The sequence below is a fragment of the Amphiura filiformis genome, chromosome 2, assembly GCF_039555335.1.
Source record: "Amphiura filiformis chromosome 2, Afil_fr2py, whole genome shotgun sequence".
NCBI lineage: Eukaryota > Metazoa > Echinodermata > Ophiuroidea > Amphilepidida > Amphiuridae > Amphiura > Amphiura filiformis.
In genome coordinates, this window is record NC_092629.1 from 50,534,944 (window position 1) to 50,555,758 (window position 20,815).

The following is a 20,815-nucleotide window of genomic DNA, read 5'->3' on the forward strand; positions in this document are numbered from 1 at the left end:
AATAAGCCAGACTTTCTGAGCACCATTTGGGCCCTTGCTCTTTAAAAAAATTTGGAGCCCTTACACATTTTTGAGGGCCATGGGCCCTTAGACATGCCTTATTTTGGGCCCTGTAAAAAAATCTCAAGGTATGCCTTATATGGGCATTAGTCTATATAACATCCATATAAGGCACATGTTATGTGATGCAACACAAGTACACATGATGTGATATACAAGTTTACATCAAATGTGCATCAAAACATAATTAACAAAATATAAGACATATTATACGCACAAAGCAGAATGTTGGACAACTATCCAGTTACCATGACAGACCCTGATAGAATCTTTTGCTTTATTCCGTGGTAACTGGATAGTTGGCCCAGATTATGCTTGCTGCATATTAGGCCTATACAGTACATAACATGTGAAGCATGCATGCCTTATATGGGCATTAGTCAAAGTAACACACATTAAGGCACAAGTACAATCAATGTTATGTGACATAAATACACATGCTATGTGCATTACAACAATAATTAACATAATATATATACATAGGTATAATACAAAGCACATATATGTATGTGATGTTTTAAACTAGTACACAGCATGTACAACTGATATGTGCATTATCCTATGCAAAGCACATAAAAGGCACAAGTTATGATATACAAGTGTACATCCTATGTGCACATCACATGTGTGAGCGGTGTGCACATCTTATGTGCATCACAACATTCACAAATATAACACATATATTGCACACATTTTGTGAAAGTGATAAACACCCAGACCATCCATAAATACCTATCTACAGCAATATAAGGAATACACCCAGATGTATCAGGAATACACCCAGATGTATTAGGAATACACCCAAATGTATTAGGAATACACCCAAATGTATTAGAAATACACCCAAATGTAGCATATTGCATATATCTTGACATGGTTTTGCTTTCTTTACTCTATAACACATATTATTTGACTGATAGAGAGTAAAATAGAATAAATACCAAATGACTAAACTAAACGCGGAACAAAAAGAACAAAATCCTTAACATTGTATATATAATCTGCAAAGACTTTGGCTACCTACAGTTTGATATTGTTTGATTTGTACCCGGGGGTGCCAGTTGAACCGTCAATGAAGTCATCACCGACCAAAATTTCGCGGTAAAAGGGTATCTTTTTAAGCATAGGTTACGTCCAGCGGGGACGCTAAAAGGGTCTCAATTTTGGTGTTTTCTGGAAAAAAGGTACCTTTTTTACAATAGATATGTCGGCGTTTTGGGTTCATGAAAAATCAAAGTCCAGCATTTGACGTCAGCCGCTGTTTTCGTTCCTGATTGTAAACAACTTCTTACTTCCGGGTCTGTAAGTGTAATATATTAGTCTTGTGCCCGGTCTTGTACCATGATTAAAACTTGGTGATGTTTGTGCATGCTGCCAAGCGGCTGCGTAGAGACAGGCGTAGAGACTATGAATTTTGTACAAGGTACAGATACTGTGTAATCGGAATGGATTACGACATACGTTTGACTGCTGAACCAGATATGACAGGAACCATGCCTTTTGGAAATCTTGAAGTGACATTTGCCATCGCTGTTTGTCACCCGCGCAAAACAGAAGTTAAAGTTAAACGGGGAAAAAAAGTGCTTTATATTTCAGATTTCAGAGCTTAGATTCGGCCCGGGATTCAGCACTGAAATCAAAGGTAAATAGCTACGCTTATTAAGAAAATGCAATCACGTTTTTCATCGCTTTTGCTGATGTTTCTTGCTTTCTACTCCCGGTTTCTACTTCCGATTGTGTGCCATGGGTTGTGTACCATTCAGCTTGTTTGTTGTGTATGACCACAATTTTGTGTTAAGGATGATATTCCAGGCTATTTCATATTATAACAGAAATTGTATGTAAAGGGATTGGAAATTCACTAGGTAAATATTGCTTTCTACCTTCGTCAGTGAAAAGGGTCATTGGGACATGTAAGGTCAGTGATATGGGTACCTTTGTTTGCACCATGGCTGTGGTCAGTGATTTGGGTATCCTTTTTTTCATAGCAGGTCAGTGGTAAGGGTTACCTTTCAGCCCTTGGGCATGTCAGTGTTTTGGGTGAAAAATAAAAGTGTCTGGTCAGTGATGACAACATGCAATGGTATATGAGTGGCACCCCCGGGGATTTGTAGCCAATTTAAAATGTACATGTATGTAATATTAGGAATACATCCAAATGTATTAGGAATACACCCAAATGTATTAGGAATACACCCAAATGTATAAGGAATACACCCAAATGTATTAGGAATACACCCAAATGTATTAGGAATACACCCAAATGTCTTAGGAATACACCCAATGCATTAAGGATTCACCAATGTATTAAGAATAATATAAGACAATATTTTCTGGTACAAAATACCTTCAGTGGGATGACAGATTGGGCTATTCCAGTTAAAGCCATATTATAACATTTCTGTAAAAATAGATTAGTATTTATTTTCCATAAAATGTTTATAGCTTTTACTGTCAGATATGTCCCCTTTTAATTTTGAGTTGAACAAGTGAGGTAAAGCATAGAAAATTGAAATTTACTACTAGCGCTCATGCATGTTACTCCCGCCGTTGTAATACGGAACGATCCTCGGGGTGTGTGTGTCTGTGTATCCCGCACGCCGTGTACGTACTGTGCGTACGTGTTCGACTAATATTTCCATCGTAATAATAAAACGCCGGTTCCATCGTTTTATTCAAAATCTCGGATTTTGACAAAACTACAGCACCTAAAGTCTTGATTTTTGCATTAGTACATTACAATCGTGTAAAAATAAGAGGGCGTTCTCCTCAGCAAATGTTATAATATGGCTTTAACATTCCTTTCAGTAGTATTTAATCCCAAGATTTAAGGTCAAATGTTCTAGTGGTTTGGAGAAGAGTAAACATGTATGGGTGATGATCCTAATATGCTATTCCATTTGAAATGGATAACATGACCTTAATCTCCAACACAGGGGTGTAGAAAAGGAGTCATCCATTCAGGTAGCCCATTTAAAATCCACATTTCCTGCGTAGGAGATTAAGGTCATGTCTTCCAAAGGCAGGGTATGGATTTCAACTGGAATACCCCAGTGTTTACCAAACTGCAAAACAGAATCATTGATATAGACAATATACTGTGCAAATCTAATGTGAGCCAATATTTCTATTATATCAACACTGAGCTAGCCACTTTCTACACACCAGTTTATTGCCAGGACCAGATTTACCATTTTCAGGCTGCTGGGCCAAGCTAAAAATACTATCCAGTTCCATGTGTTACACCACACCACGCCACATCCTTCTCATTCCATACCAGTACTTCACTGATTTTCCCACTTTCTTTTTAAATTTATTTTTATTCTTCAAAATTTGGGCCCTTGTGGACCTTGAGCTCGGCCCAATGTAGTCCTGTGGTATATCCAGTCCTGAATACTGCTATACTACAAACAAGAATTCTTCTCATATTGACAGTGTGTAGAAAACACCACCAGACTGGCCCACACTTTCTCTAATAACCCTCCGGACCCTCACTCTCTCTTATACTCCACCAGACACTCACTCGCTCTAAACCACCACTAGGCTGACCCATACTCTCTCTAATACCCCACCAAGCCTTCACTCTCTCTTATACTTCACTATACACTCACTCTCTCTAAAACGCCACCAGACTCGCCCAGACTCTCTCTAATACCCTACCAGGCCCTCACTCTCTCTTATACTCCACCAGACACTCACTCGCTCTAAAACACCACCGGAATGGCCCACACTCTCTCTAATACCTTACCAAGCCTTCATTCTCTCTTATACCCCATCAGACCATCACTCTCTCTCTAAAACACATACTCAGGCTAGGCCTATCCCGGATAGTAGGTCTGGGTTTTTTATATTCTTACAATATTACACAAAATTAAAAGATTTTAATTTTGTGCATCACTTACTACGATATAAATTTTAGGGTAGGCCTACCTAGGCCTATTGGGGTTTCAATCAAAGATTATTTGTGTAAAAACAGTAGCATCTGCATAAATATTGTAATTATTGCTGAGGACCGATCGCGCGGAGGAGGACGTCCAACTTTCAGACTGTGATAGGCCTAGGCCTACTATCCGGGATAGGCCTAGCCTGAGTATAAAGATTGATGGAAGTGAACAAGACGCAGATAGGCCTACACACAACAAAGAAGAAAAATATTATCAGTAGGCCTATGATCCCAACAGAAAGGGAATTCTTTAGTCATGTTTTGTTTAAATAGGCCACGATAAACAGCTTGGGTAAAAAATAGTGTAAATTGCAAATTTCTATGCGGCGCTTCACGCGAAATAAACCCGCGCCTATGAGGCAATTTTCTTTGCCTCTCACTCCCCCCCCCCCCCTCGTCAAAAAGTCAAGGTAGCCTACGCTACTATGAGAAATGGACTACAAAGTGCTTCAATTGGGCCTTCATATTATGGAACATAGTTTTCAATCACAGTGTAATAAGTGTCCACTAATTGCCTTCAGTTGGCGCCGACGACTCAAGACCACCCCTGGCAAAGTGCGACGAGAGGCACGCTTCATGGACGTAAGCCTATCCCCACGCAAATTTTTCGTCTCACGGCCTCATATTTCACCGATGGCATATCTCTACACACCACCCTTGAAGCATTTCCTACCGATCCCTTGGCCCTAGAATTAGAAATTACCAACTCACATGTGTCGTCATTCAGTACTGCAATAACTCATCAGTGATTCTAGACAATATCGCAATCTGTGCAATTTATACGCTGGCGGTGTGTATATTATTTTTATTTTTAAATTATGTTACAATGCTACGGCGACTTCACTTCAACATAAATTTATGTTAATGCATTTTATGTTACATAATTTCTGGACGGATGGTACACACATATTGCCCCCTGTAGCCCATGACCTTTGACCTCTGGGGTCGGGGATACCCTAGGATGTATCTAGGGGTCATGGGCCATCATTGTACCAAGTATATGGGCCCGAGGCTTCTTTGGTTTTTGAGCTAGAGGAGTGCAAAGAAGTGGTCTTAAGAAGGAGGAGAAGGAGGAGAAGCCGAAGACTAAACACAACAAATACAATATCTATGCCACCGTTCCACGGGCATAGATAATATGTATATTATAGGGGCAAGGACTACAACTACTGCACTGTAAATTTTATTTCAGCGCAGACAACAATTGTGGGGTTACAGTCAATAATGAGGGAAAACCAATATTTGATCAATAAATCAATAACTACTTGCCTTGAGTTGCTGAATTTTCAGTACAGTAGTTGTAGTCCTTGCCCCTATAATATACATATCTTACTTGTCACCAATGTGCTATAATTTTTGAGAAAAATGCAAAAATAGGCATAAATTCGGCCAGGGGTGTAGTACCCCCTTCAGGATACATCCAAATATATTAGGAATACAACCAAATGTATCAGGAATACACCCAAATATATTAGGAATATGCCCAAATGTATTAGGAATACACCCAATTATATCCAAGTCACCCTTGACATTTCAATCAGGGATTTGAGACATAGCAGCGCTGATAGTTTATTGTATCAATGCAGCATCGGTGGATGATTCCATTAACATTGAACAAATTTGGCTGATGTGCCTGATGATATCAAGGCTCTGACTGTGAAACGCAGACCAGACTTGCACACGGTATGGTAGATAGAGTCACTTCCCAATTCCTTTTATTCCCTGATGATAACACCCTCAATATGTGAAGACATATCTTGCCTAGAAAATTAGCGCTGTATTTTTTCTGGAATTGGGCTATTCCAGTTGTAATCCATACACCCAATGGAAGACATGACCTTAATCTCCCACACAGGGGGTGTGAATTTTAAATGGGTGTATCTGAATGGGTAACTCCATTTAAAATCTACACCCCCCTGTGTGAGAGATTAAGGTCATGTGAATTTCAAATGGGTGTATCTGAATGGGTAACTCCATTTGATATCTACATCCCCTGTGTGGGAGATTAAGGTCATGTCTTCCATAGGGTGTATGGATTTCAACTGGAATAGCCCCTTGGGAGTAAAAAATTTCCCATCATTACTCTGTATAGCGTTCTGTCCATAACCAAGTTTCTGGAAATTCTGTTTTTTTTTGTGTCTTTTCCTGTGTCTGATCCGCGCCATCTTCACCATCCGATTCATCCTGAAAATCTGTGTTTTCGTTTCCCGCTCCTAGTTCTTCTCCACCTCTATCCGGTACTGCTACACCGGGGAGGAGGGGTAGACCTCCTCCAAACTCGTAGTAATTACCTATATGTTTATATATTAGGAATACACCCAAATGTATTAGGGATATACCCAAATGTATAAGGGATACACCCAAATGTATCAGGAATACACAATGATGTATTGGGAATACACCAAATGTATTAGGAATACACCAAATGTATTAGGAATACACCCAAATGTATTAGGAATACATCCAAATGTATTAAGGATACACCCAAATGTATTAAAAATACACCCAAATGTATTAGGAATACACCCAAATGTATTAGGAATACACCCAAATGTATTAGGAATACACCCAAATGTATTAAGAATACACCCAAATGTATTAAGAATACACCCAAATGTATTAGGAATACACCCAAATGTATTAGTAATACACCCAAATGTATTGGAAATTTGGCAGCCATGCTACATCACCCTCAATATGTGAAGAAATCTTATCTACATAACTAGTGCTGTACTTTTCTGGAATTAGGCTATTCCACTTGAGATCCATACACCCCCTATGGAAGACTAATCTCCCACAGAGGGAGTGTGAATTTCAAATGGGACTACCTGAATGGGTGACTCCATTTGAAATTCACACTCCCTGTGTGGGAGATTCAGCTCATGTCTTTCATAAGGTGTATGAATTTCAAATGGAATAGCCCAATTCTCTGTAGTGATTAATTCAGTCATTACTCTGTATAGCGTTCTGTCCATAACCACGTTTCCGGGAATTCTGTTCTTATACGCGACTTTTCCTGCGTCTGATCCACGGCGTCTTCATCATCCGATTCGTCTGTCCCTTTATTTACGGCTCCTTTCTCTTCTAGTCCTCTCTCTGCCTCTGGCTCTGCCCCACCAGCAGGCCGAGGTCCGAAAAATGCATCTCCATAGTAATTGCCTATAAATGTATTGGGAATACACCCAAATGTACTGAAAATATGCCCAAATGTATTGGGAATACACCCTAATGTATCAGGAATACACATTACATGTATTGGGGATATACCCAAATGTATTTGGAATACACCCAAATATATAAGGAATACACCCAAATATATTGGGAACAAACTGTATAGGGAATACACCCAAATGTATCAGGAATACACACTAATGTATTGGGGATAAACCCAAATGCATTAGGAATACACCAAATGTATTAAGAATACACCCAAAGGTATTAGGAATACACCTCAATGTATCCCATCCATATATGTTATTTGGAATACACCAAGATGAATTAAGAATAAAGTTGAACATTTTTCTGCCAAAACAATTCTGCAAGCACCCTGAAACATAACAAAAGCATATCATATGTGACCTTAATACATACGATTGGGAACACACCTACATGTATTGGGAATACACCCAAATATATTAGGAATAAACCCTAATGAATTGGGAATACACCCAAATGTGGTTCTTTTCATGTAACTGCATTATATGCAGGTCTACTGGGGGGGGGGGGGAGGCAAGGGCAGCTTATTTTTTGGTCTCAAAGTGGGATGGTCTTAGAGGTGATACGCACCTGTACATCCTATTCTCTGCATTGGGATCAATTTGTTTTTATACCTATTTATGATATGTATATTATTGTCATCTTTTCTGAATGAAATTTGCTATTATATATATAACTGTTCTCATGATATTGTGCAATCACCAGTGTATAGAGTATAATAAATAAATAAATAAACAAAATAAATAAATTAAGTATACATCCAAATGTATTAAGAATATAAATGTATTAGGAATACACCTCAATGTATTCCACCCATATATCATTTGGAATATACCAAGAAAAATCAAGAATAATGTCTATATGTGTATATTATCAGTCATCCAGGTATATAAAATATCAAAATTGATAATTAAAATCTAGTCAACTGGACTTACCGCCGAGAAATCAGACGGCTTGAGGAAGCATCCAGGATAGGATGTGAAACGTGGCCAGTCAGTAATAGCAAGTCCAGTTGACTTTATTTTATTAATCATCAATTTTGATAAGAATAATGTCGAACATTTTCCTGCCAAAACAATTCTGCAAGCACCCTGAAACGTAATATAAGCTTTTAATAATATATGACCTTATCAACATGCCCTATTAAAAGGATATCCACACAATGATTGGTAACAAACCAAAAATATGGAAAAACAAAACCATGACAAAATATTATACAATACAATACATTTTACAAAAATCTTATCAACAATACTATGTCAGTTAAATATATATCACATACAGCTTCTTATTAGGAACATATTTTTCAACATATAGCGACCCTTGCGACAAACGCCAGTGATTTTGTTGCAGTAATTTACCACTGCCATACGTATGTGCCACAATGACAAAATGTGACCCAACTTTTGAGTAAATGAGGCACATTGAGATATTATTGTAATCCGGGTAAATTAAAAGGGCATTTCGTGATCTACAACCTCATCCCCCCCCCCACTTTTCTCAAAAAAAGTTATACCAATGGAAACCTCTGGCTACATAATGTTTATGTACCAACAATTTCTTGCAGATTAATTCGTTTAGCAAAAATGTCCACAATTTTGAATTTCGTTCTGGTATACATGTACCAGAACGAAATTACAACCGTGGCCTAAGGAGCAGTGTAATACAAATAATCATGCATAACTCGCAAACGCAAAATCTGAATCAACTAAAATTTTGGGAATAAGCTTTTTTCATGGATATCTACTGAAAAATGTCATAAAAAGAGGATGCTAGGATCACAAAATCCTCCTTTAATAGACACCAACTTCATATTAGGAATACATCTAAATGTATTAGGAATACACCCAAATGTATTCAGAATACACCCAAATGTATTAGGAATCCATCCACAAAAAAAAATTAAAGATAAGTTATCAAGACACATTTTAAAAATCTCAAAGATTCATTAAGAAATCTAAGGCTTAAAACCTTACAAATCCATAGCTTTGATTAAATTAGATTTTCTACTTCCAAGTTAATCTTCTAAGTGCATAATTAGAGATTGTACCTTTTTTACTTCTTAATTTGACATTTGTATTCAGAAATCAAAATGGTATTTGCTGCAATTAATGTGCAAAATGTACTGGTGTTGGGTCACAAATGTCAAGAACAAAGCCCCATAACAAAGATATGGATTGAGAGCACAAACCAACCTGATTCTTGTCTCAGAAACACACCCAAATGTGTTGGAAATACACCTAAATGTATCAGGAATACACCCAAAAGTATTAGGAATACACCCAAATGTATTAGGAATACAACCAAATGTATCAGGAATACATCCAAATGTATTAGGAATAGACCCAAATGTATTATAGGAATACACCCAAATGTATTAGGTATACAACCAATTGTATCAGGAATACACCCAAATGTATTAGGAATAGACCCAAATGTATTATAGGAATACACCCAAATGTATTAGGAGTACACCCAAATCTATCAGGAGTACACCCAAATCTATTAGGAGTACACCCAAATGTATTAGGAATACACCCAAATGTTTGTGCTCTCACACCTAATCAAGTGAGCAGACGATCACAGCACCGAACATACAAAAATGCAGCATGTGGCATGACAACAAAAATGGCGCCCTCTATACAAGTCCTTACTCCGTGACCTCCTCTGTCCACAACCAAGTCTCAGGAAATTCTGTTCTAATCCGGCTCTTTTTTTCTGCCACAGTATCTGTCGTGGAATCATCTGCATCAAGATTATTTTCGTCGTAGTCACCATCTTCATCTTCTCCTCCTCCAGCTACTTCGGGGAATCGTCCATACGCAATAGGAGGGCGCCCTCCTGCCACCCCTCCTCCTGCTACCCCTCCAAAGTAGTTCCAATAGCTACCGTCCCCTGCTACATAGTGTTTTAATGTTGTCAATTACAATGGGTTATTCAGTTGAAATCCATACACCCCCATCCCCGAAGACATGACCTTAGGGGCTATCATTTTCTTCGAAAGGGGGGTTCCCCAATTTACAAAAAGTCGGTGTCAATAAAATTGCAAACCCCTCATTTTGGCAACAAAAATTTTATGACCCCCACCACCGATACACCTAACCTCCTAAACAGGCTAAAATTGTATTGAAATCGGCCTTTTTGAATAAAATAAACACACTATCTGTGGCCATCTTGTGACTCCCTCTTTCCAAAATGACCGCCCCGTATATTTGGGACCCCTCGCCCCCTTCCGAAGAAAATTCTAGCCCCCTTAATCTCTGACAGAGGGAGTGTGAATTTCAAAAAGGGTTACCTGAATAGGTGACTCCATTAATATACGCCCCTTGTGTGGGAGATTAACCCTATGAGAACTACCTGCCTATTGGTCAAAAAGAAGATTTCATTATCAATTGGACGCAATAATATATCGGCAGGTAGTGCATAGGGGGGTAAGGTCATATCTTCCATAGAAGGTGTGTGCATTAGGCATACACTAAAACATATTTAGGAATACGCCCAAACATGCCAAATGAATTACCAACACACCCAAATGTATAACTTGTACACTAAAATGTATCAGGAATACACCCAAATGTAAAAAAACAACAACACCCAAATGTGTTTGGAATGCACCCAAACACTGGATATAGCACATGGGAAAGGGGGAACAGAAATTTATGAAGACCCCCCCCCCAACATGTTGAGAAAATCAGGTGTGTGTTTATCTGGCATCCTCGACATACACACACCCCCACCCCACTGGTTTTCCCTTCAATCAGGGATACACACATTTTACACAGGTTGCGTAACCATGAAAATGGGGACACCCAGTTGGCACATAATATAGAGCCTGATCTTCCCCAGTTGACTAGGAAATTGTCAAACATTCCTGATTTTCTACAGGGCAAATGGAGACATCGCCCCCTATTGCCCTGTAGAGTGTCTTAACACGCTCTATAGCCCCTGTTACCCTGTATAGAGTCCTTTTAAAAATCGGGGATATCCCCGGTTGGCGGTATATCCCCAATTACAGGTTTAAAAATTGGAATATATCCCCGATTGAAGGCAAAAACCAATGCACCCCACACATCCCACCCAAAATACCTAAAACACATCAACATGAATCAGGAATGACAGCAAGCAACTCCAAAACTTGCAACAACTTTAAATAAATACAAACTCCAAAATAATGGTATGCACCAATGAGTGCAGTAGTGCTATGATATGAAAATTCCATTGTACATTGGGCACATCCCAAATGCATTAGGAATACATCCAAATGCATTTGCAATACACCCAAATGTATTAAGAATACACCCAAATGTATTAGGAATACACCCAAATATACACATTCTAAATGAGAATGTTGTGACAACGAAAAACAATGGGAACTTGTGACATTCTTGCATTTTAACAACAATTCTCAGTAAAACAGAGCGCCCTCAAGCTTACTTGGTAAAATTTTCAATCCATAACCATGTTTCAGGGAATCGCATTCTTAAACGAGTCTTTTCTGAAGTTGTTGGTGATTCTGCTGGGACGTTTCTTTCAGTAGTCCCCTCCGCACGTGTCTCCTCCGCATGTGCGTTATCCAAGGAAGCAGATAAATGCACACGTCCGACAGTGCCAGATGAGCCAACAGGTTGATGAGAGATGTCTAATAATACACCCATATGTATTAGGAATACACCCAAATGTATAGGAATACACCAAAATATATTAGGAATACACCCAAATGTATTAGAAATACACCAGATGTATTAGAAATACACCCAAATGTATTAGAAAAATACCCAAATGTATTTAACACACCCAAACGTATTAGGAATACACCCAAATGTATTAGAAATACACGAAAAATGTATTAGAAATACACCTAATTGTATTAGAAATACACCTAAATGTATTAGAAATACACCCAAATGTATATAATACACCCAAACGTATTAGGAATACACCCAAATGTATTAGAAATACACCCAAATGTATTAGAAATACACCCAAATGTATTAGAAATACACCCAAATGCATATTTAATACACTCAACCATATCAGGAATACACCCAAATGTCTCAGGAATACAACCAAATGTATTAGAAATACAACCAAATGTATTAGAAATACACCCAAATGTATTAGAAGTACACCCAAATGTATAAACGTTTTGCCCTATCAACGTGACAATGTTTCATTTATTGCATCACATAATCTTATCACACACATACACATATGTATCAGGAATACACCCAGAAGTCAAAGAAAAACACCCAAATATAGTTAGGAAAACACCCAAATGTATTACAAATGTTTGTTTTCTTGTCAAAAACAAATCTCTGAATATTTCTTCTTCATAGAACTAGGCCCCGAGTACTGATGAAGACCTCGGCATTACTGGAATACTGGATGCAGATGTTTTTGCTGACTATGAACTTTTGACGTACTCAAGGATTATATCCGACACAGCAATATATTTCAAGGCCTATGGCCTCAGTTTGCAGCATGTCACTGAAATTCTACTTGGTACCTTCCTACATATTATATACACATATATAATTTCTACTTGGATTCAAACCTTCACTGTTGACAGGCATCCTCACAGAACATGGTTTCAACTGCTCGGCACATACCGTAAAACCCCGTCTACAAGCATATAGAGTGCTTCTGATTAAAGCTACATTAAATCAGGCGCCATTATGGAGTTTGATCAAATAAATTACGGAACAAACAAGTATTACTTTAAGACCAATCTTTTGTATTGGTATATTAACCCTTGCTTCAAATTAATTTAGCTTTCATAAAAAACACTATATATGCTTGTAGACGGGGTTTTACGGTATTTGTTCTGTGTTTGCATTGTTGAAGTCATCCCTACATTCCATAAACACAAAACTACACCTGAATGCATTCATAATACACACAAATGTATCAGGAATACACCCAAATGTATTAGGAATACATGCAAATGTATTTGGAATACACCCAAATGTATTAGGAAAACACACAAATGATAGTCCTGGATAAACTCAAATGTATTAAGAATACATCCAAAGCTAACCTGCATAAGTCACTGCTTTTGCATTCAGACTATATATTGTGTTTGATTTGCATTTACAGATAACATTGCAGTGATAATACACCCAAATGTATTAGGAATACACTCAAATGTATAAGGAATGCACCCAGATGTATTTGATACATCCAAATGTATTAGAAATACACCCAAATGTATTAGGAATACACCCAAATTAAAAGTCTGATACAAAAACAATGGCGTATGCAGTGCTTGAAATTGTACTTACTGTTATCATTTCCATGAATGAGACCATTGGTGAACACCAACATACCGGCATTCTGAAAGCAAAACACCCAAATGTATTAGGAATACACCCAAATGTATTAGGAATACACCCTAATGTATTAGGAATACACCCAAATGTATTAGGAATACACCCAAATGTATTAGGAATACACCCAAATGTATTAGGAATACACCCAAATGTATTAGGAATACACACAAATGTATTAGGAATACACCCAAATGTATTAGGAATACACCCAAATGTATTAGGAATACACCCAAATGTATCAGGATTACACCCAAATGGTAAACTTACATCTATAACCTCTCTGACTGTAGTCCCGCCAATAGGGTTCCAACACCACGGACACCAAATGCTACGCTTGCTTCTTGAGGGCGCCTCGCGGCGACGTCTTCCTCTAAAGAAAGGTCCTTCGTTATTGTCACCAGATGTTGTGTCAAACTCTTCCACAGCTTGAATAACCTGTAGGATAAATGAATGATTAAAAAGCTCTACTGATTGGTTATTCAGATCATTATATTGCAGAATTGACCAATCACAGGCTCTGTAAGAGAGGCTGATTGGTCATGTCTGAGGCACATAAATAATGTGTGGTACAGCTTTACCTATTGGGAGGATGGGCTGGTGTAGTGGTTGAAGAATACACCCAATGTATGAGGAATAAGCCTAAATGTAATAGGAATACACCCAAATGTATTAGGAATACGCCCAAATGTATTAGGAATATGCCTAAATGTAATAGGAATACGCCCAAATGTAATAGGAATTAGGGGTTAAATTACAAACACATATGTGATACGATCAAGCATAATCAGTCGGAACTAGGAAATATTTAATTTTCAGTTTCTTATAGGATATTAAAAAGCATTTACAAAGCTGTATTTTACAGAAAACCCCATTGAAATTGAACAACCAGTTCCAAAGATATGAGCAATTAAAGAGTTTCCAAAACAAAAGGAAATGTTTCCTTTGTTTGGCTATATCTCAAAATCAATATTTCCGAGTTCCGACTGATTTTGCTTGATCACATCACATATACATGTAGGTACCTTGAGAAGGTGTCCAGCCTCTCAAAGATCATTTGCATCAAGGGTAAATGTCATTAGGAATACTATTAGTACGCCCAAATGTATTAGTGGATGTCATGTCCTGGCTGCCACACCCACACCTCCCCTCCACACACCCCCACATACACACCTGATCATGTGTGATATCATTACCCGTTTTCAATAGCCTCACACTCTGATCTATAGCTAGTATACCAATGAATGAATTGGCAGCTGCAGTGATTTCCAAATTGACATCATGTCCTGCTTGCCACACCCCCACACATACACCCCACACACCCCCCTACATACACACCTGATCTTGTGTGATATCGTTGCCAGTTTTCAGTAGCCTCACACTCTGATCTATAGCTAGTATGCCGATGAATGAATTGGCTGCTGCAGTGATATCCAAGTTGACATCATGTCCTGCCTGCCACCCCCCCCCCACACCCCCCCTACACAAACCCCTACATACACACCTGATCTTGTGTGATGTCGTTGCCAGTTTTCAGTAGCCGAACACTCTGATCTATAGCTAGTATGCCGATGAATGAATTGGCTGCTGCAGTGATATCCAAGTTGACATCATGTCCTGCCTGCCACACCCCCCCACACACACCCCTACACAAACCCCTACATACACACCTGATCTTGTGTGATGTCGTTGCCAGTTTTCAATAGCCTAACACTCTGATCTATAGCTAGTATGCCGATGAATGAATTGGCTGCTGCAGTGATATCCAAGCTGACATCATGTCCTGGCTCGACTTTGTCCATGCTGGCCGAGATGGTTACCGGAAACGAAAGCAGAGAATACACCCAAATGTATTAGGAATACACCCAAATGTATAAGGAATACGCCCAAATATATTAGAAATGCACCCAAGTGTATGAGGAATACACCTAAGTGTATTAGCAATACACCCTAGTGTATTAGCAATACACTCTATTGTATTAGCAATATACCCAAATGTATTAGGAATACATCCACATGTATTACGAATACACCCATATGTATTATAAAAACCCAAATGTCTTAGGAATACATTCATATGCATCAGCAATATATCCAAATGTTTTAGCAATACACCCAGGTGTATCAGGAATACACCCAAATGTATTAGGAGTACACCCAAATGTATTAGGAATATACCCAAATGTACTAGGAATACACCCAAAAGTATTAGGAATACACACAAAATTTCAACACTTACATCGTTTTCAAACACACCAGATACTTTGAAATTGATACTGGCCAAGATCAATTCACCATCTGCTTCTCGTATGTAAAACACAACTAGCCTGGGTGAGGGCGCCATTTCAGCGGTCACAACAAATTCAAGTAACGTGTCTGTAGTACCGGCTGTGATGCTCTCTGTGTGCACTATGTCACCACGTGATACGATCTGGAAAAAAAAGACAGGAATACACCCAAAATGTATTAGGAATACACCCAAAATGTATTAGGAATACACCCAAAATGTATTAGGAATACATCCAAATGTATTAGGAATACACACAAATGTATTAGGGGGGAATACACCCAAATGTATTAAGAATACACCCAAAATCTATTAGCAATACACCCAAAATCTATTAGGAATACACCCAAATGTACTAGGAATACACCCAAATGTATTAGGAATACACCCAAATGTATTAGGAATACACCCAAATGTACTAGGAATACACCCAAATGTACTAGGAATACACCCAAATGTATTAGGAATACACCCAAAATGTATTAGGAATACATCCAAATGTATTAGGAATACACGCAAATGTATTAGGGGAATACACCCAAATGTATTAAGAATACACCCAAAATCTATTAGCAATACACCCAAAATCTATTAGGAATACACCCAAATGTACTAGGAATACACCCAAATGTATTAGGAATACACCCAAATGTATTAGCAATACACCCAAAATCTATTAGGAATACACCCAAATGTACTAGGAATACACCCAAATGTATTAGGAATACACCCAAATGTACTAGGAATACACCCAAATGTATTAGGAATAACATCACACAAAAATACAGTTTTCATATACTGTCTAGTGGGAAATTTTTTTGGGTTTAATTTGAAAGAATTTGCTGATGATAATTCAATTGTCCATCCTATCTATGGTGTTTCAGCAGGACATTGAAAATATTTTCCAGTGGTCAGTTTGTAACAAAGTTCCTTTGAATCTCTCAAAGTGTTCTGCCATGCACATGGCTAGATAAATTCTGTAGTTCTTATATTATGGGCAGTGATGAACTTAAAGAAGTTGATGAATTCAAGCTGCTTGGAGTTACTTTCAGTAAGGACCTTTCCTTTGACTCTCCTATTAGTAATGTTGGTAATAAGATTTTTAAGCTCTCAGGTTTCCAGAAGAATGACTTCTGTTGCTATAACTCAATCTTCCTTCCTTTCATTCCTTCCATGTACATGCTTACCTCAACAGTTTGAGTATCAATGCACAGGCTTTACGTGCACATTTTTTTTACCTATGCACGATCCTGGAACCTAGGATAGATGAGTGTATTTTTGAAGTAGAGTACGTTCTTTAACGTGCACACTACATTAAAGCCTTAATGTACGATCTTTTTAAATTTTTAGATTTTTCTTTTTTTCTTCTAAAATGATAATATACAATCATTATGAAAGTTCCCAATACATTTGGACGCGAAAAACATTGGGAATTTGCAAAGAAACAACATCATAATCTTCACCTCTATCACTCGAAACATCTCGCACTATTTGGATCAGGACAGCGAGTGCGGCTTCAGAGTTAGTCTCCTACGCGGCCAGTTTGGTTACGCTCCCTCCACATGTGGAGGGGCGTAATAACTTAAGTTTTGTACTGAGACTACGGTTTGCGATCGTGGCCGACATAAAGTCATAATCTAAAAAATTATGACTTTATGTCGGACCAACAGAAAATCGATCCCGTTTTACTACAAATAGGACGAATTTGACAGCTTGCTCATAAATTTAAGTTAGAACATGTGTAAGTATTACAAATATGCCAAAAAATCGGTTTTGAAAAAAATAAAGGTAAATTCTGAAAAAAGATCGTACATTATGACTTTAATGTGAGAAAATATGCAGGTACACGGGACCGACAGCTTAAAGTGCCCTCCGAAGCACTAAGTAGAGTGAAGTGCCTTGCTCAAGGACACAAATACCCAGCCAAGCTCAGGCGGACCTGGGATTCGAACCCTTGACCTTTGGATTCACAGTCCAACGCCTTAACCGCTAGGCCACGCTCCCCTCCTATCTTTACAATCCTCTCATTTTGCCTCATATTGTTTATTGTGCTTGTGTCTGGTCTCCATTCCAAAGGAACCATATTGATAGGTTAGAAAAAATCCAGAGGAAAATCACACATACTTTGTTCTACAAAGATTTTCCTGAAGTTTGTTTTTGAAGATCATCCTCCATTAATCTGAGAGGCTTGTAGTGTCAAAGATTAGTCTTTGAATTAAAAATAATCAATGGGATTGGGCCTGCTTCTTTTGGTTCAACAAAGTATTTTGGATAATTCTAGGCTATTGCACCAAACTGCCAGATCTTCATCTTTCTTTAATTCTATGGTTTGTTTCCATTCCACATCATTGGAATTGAATTCCCTCTGAATTGCATCAAGTTAATATTTGTTGTATTTAAGTCTGAATGTAAATCTTTTTACTTGAATATGCAAATGATTTTGTGGTATTACATATGCTTTGACTTATGTATTTTCAAATTCCTGATTTTTTTTGTATATTGTTTTAAGATTTCATAATGGTTTTATTTTACTTAATGTAGCGTCTCACTATTTTATGTACTTAACTATGTATGCATATGCAGGATGAGTGGGCACTTCTGTGTTTGGACTTTAGCCCATTCACTCATCCTGAATTACTTGCTTTTGTCATGTGTAAGAAATGTAAAGTGTTTTAATGTATTGATATTTTGTCACATTTTGTATTTTGCAAGTAATTCAAATAAATATTATAAAGAAGCATGCTCAAATAGCAAATATTATACAAGATAAAATGAAACAATAAAAATCAAAATCACACAAGGCAGCCTTTTGTGATACGACAGTATGTGATGCAGACGATGATATACAGAACATTCATGATTATGAATTTTAATGTAGCTTCAAACAAAATTCTACTTTGAAAGTGGAATTTTTAGTTACATTTATTTTTGTGTTTTTCGCATTCCAAGCAGGAAACAATAATGGACACACCATTAGACTTCAAGGGGGGGGTTGAAAAAAAACTTCCCCCACTACGAAAGAATGAACTGTTTACCAACCCAAAGTGTTACAATTAAACAAGACAACAAATAAATACAAATCCCAACGCACACAACCCAACTTAAAAAAAAACCAAGGAAAATGCGGCATGGGAATCAAACCCACGACCTTCCGATCTCTAGACGGACGCCTTATCCATTAGGCTACCAGCTCCCACTAATAAATGGTGGTTAAAACTGGGTCTAATGTAAAGCAGTCGAGGTATACAATACACACAAACAAATATTACGAAATCACACAAGTGAAGGAGATCATTACTGATGCTTAATCGTTTCCCCACTACATGATGAAAAAAACCCCACCAACACTAAAAAAAACCTTTTCCCACAAACTGTGTAATGCGTGAAAATTAAAAAAAATAACTCCTGGACAATATCTAGTGCAAAAAAATCTTTGGCGGCTAAAAAAGAAACAAACTTTGCCAGCCCCAACTTCCTAACCCCCCTTGAAGCCTAATGGTACGTCCCTAACACTACATTCCATTTGTGTATGCGTCATGAAAGCGTAGCTAAAATTCCCGCTAAAGTAGCTGATGAAAAAAACAAAAACACAACCAGTTTTATGGGTGGATGGACTTTTCAAATAGGGATCAGATGGTCGGTTTGTTTTTTCTGGAGCTTAAAATGACACTAAAATACCACAGAAAGCTTACAAATTTGGCTAAAATTTGATGATTTTTTTTGCAAACAAACTTGAAACTGTTCTGAATTTTATACAAAAAAATTTCAGTCAAAATAAAAATGTTGGCCCTAAAATGGCCGATTTTACATGATTTTAGAAAAAAGTAAAAAAAAAAGAAGATAAAAGTCATGAATAAAATCAAGTTGTAATCCAGCTTTTGTGGTGCGTAAATTTGTATTAAAAAAAAGGAGAGGAGGGGAGAGGAGAGGAGAGAGAGAAGAGAGAAGAGAGAAGAAGAGAGAAGAGAGAAGAGAGAAGAGAGAAGAGAGAAGAGGGAAGGGAAGGGAAGGAAGGGAGGGAGGGAGGGGAGGAGGGGAGAGGAGAGGAGAGGAGAGGAGAGGAGAGGAGAGGATCATGTGTAAGAAATGTAAAGTGTCTAAGTACTGTTTATAGTTTTGTATTTTGCAACTGCAAGTATTTCAAATAAAGACACATAAAATAAAATAGACCTATATCCTGAGCAAAATCAATTAACCAATAAATCAATACATTAGAATGAATCAAATAAGAAACCCCACACAGGATGTACCCCATCACTTCACACACTAATGTTATCAATAACCACTCAGAGTTGCCAGACCATCAACAATGTAGCCCAATTGGGTGACATTTGAAGATTTTCCTCATGAGTTGTGACCATTTCCTGTCCCATTAATACAAATAAAATAGAAGGGAAGTCACTGATCACAATTACAAATAGATCAGGGTTGCCAAACCTGCAATTTGGTAGCCCAATTGGGTGACTTTTGAAGATTTTCCTCATGAGTTGGGACCTCAATAAAACTGATCACAAATACAAATGGATCAGGATTGCCAAACCTGCAAATTTGGTAGCTCAATTGTGTGACTTATGAAGATTATACCTGTGACTTTTGGCAATTTCAAATCCTAAAGAAAGCAATGGTACCAGGCAATGGTTAAGAGGAAAAATTGGGTGACTTTTCGGTTATTTGAGCTGTGATTTGGGCTGAAACTTTTTGGCAACCCTGTCCACTTATCAAATTACCTATAGATATAACAGATTAGCTTTCACTGTGTTCATATACTGTATAAAGATTAGATCTACTCCATAGTTTTATCAGTATCTGAGAAGATTGAACTCTGTATGCACATTCACTTGCTTTTGTGAGCTGGACCTGTGTGCTAGGCTCCTCTGATTTGGATTTATATATTACATTGATTTTGATTTGAGAATTCACACATGTCAGCAATACAACAACGCTGTGTTCTTGATAGCTCCTGATATCAAACCCCCGGATCAA

The 20,815-nt window shown here is 37.8% G+C and overlaps 1 protein-coding gene across 1 annotated transcript in view; it reads right to left on the reverse strand.

Annotated features, from left to right (window-relative positions):
• The window catches only part of LOC140141264 (CD109 antigen-like), a 139,957-nt gene that overhangs the window by 54,829 nt on the left and 64,313 nt on the right, over window positions 1-20,815 (reverse strand). The window contains exons 14-21 of the mRNA XM_072163076.1: window positions 15,768-15,976; window positions 15,216-15,348; window positions 13,816-13,983; window positions 13,501-13,552; window positions 9,874-10,117; window positions 7,595-7,608; window positions 7,010-7,162; window positions 6,175-6,294 (exon numbers count right to left, since the gene is read on the reverse strand). Coding sequence (XP_072019177.1) covers window positions 6,175-6,294; window positions 7,010-7,162; window positions 7,595-7,608; window positions 9,874-10,117; window positions 13,501-13,552; window positions 13,816-13,983; window positions 15,216-15,348; window positions 15,768-15,976 — 1,093 coding nt within the window. The remainder of the gene's footprint in view (window positions 1-6,174; window positions 6,295-7,009; window positions 7,163-7,594; window positions 7,609-9,873; window positions 10,118-13,500; window positions 13,553-13,815; window positions 13,984-15,215; window positions 15,349-15,767; window positions 15,977-20,815) is intronic.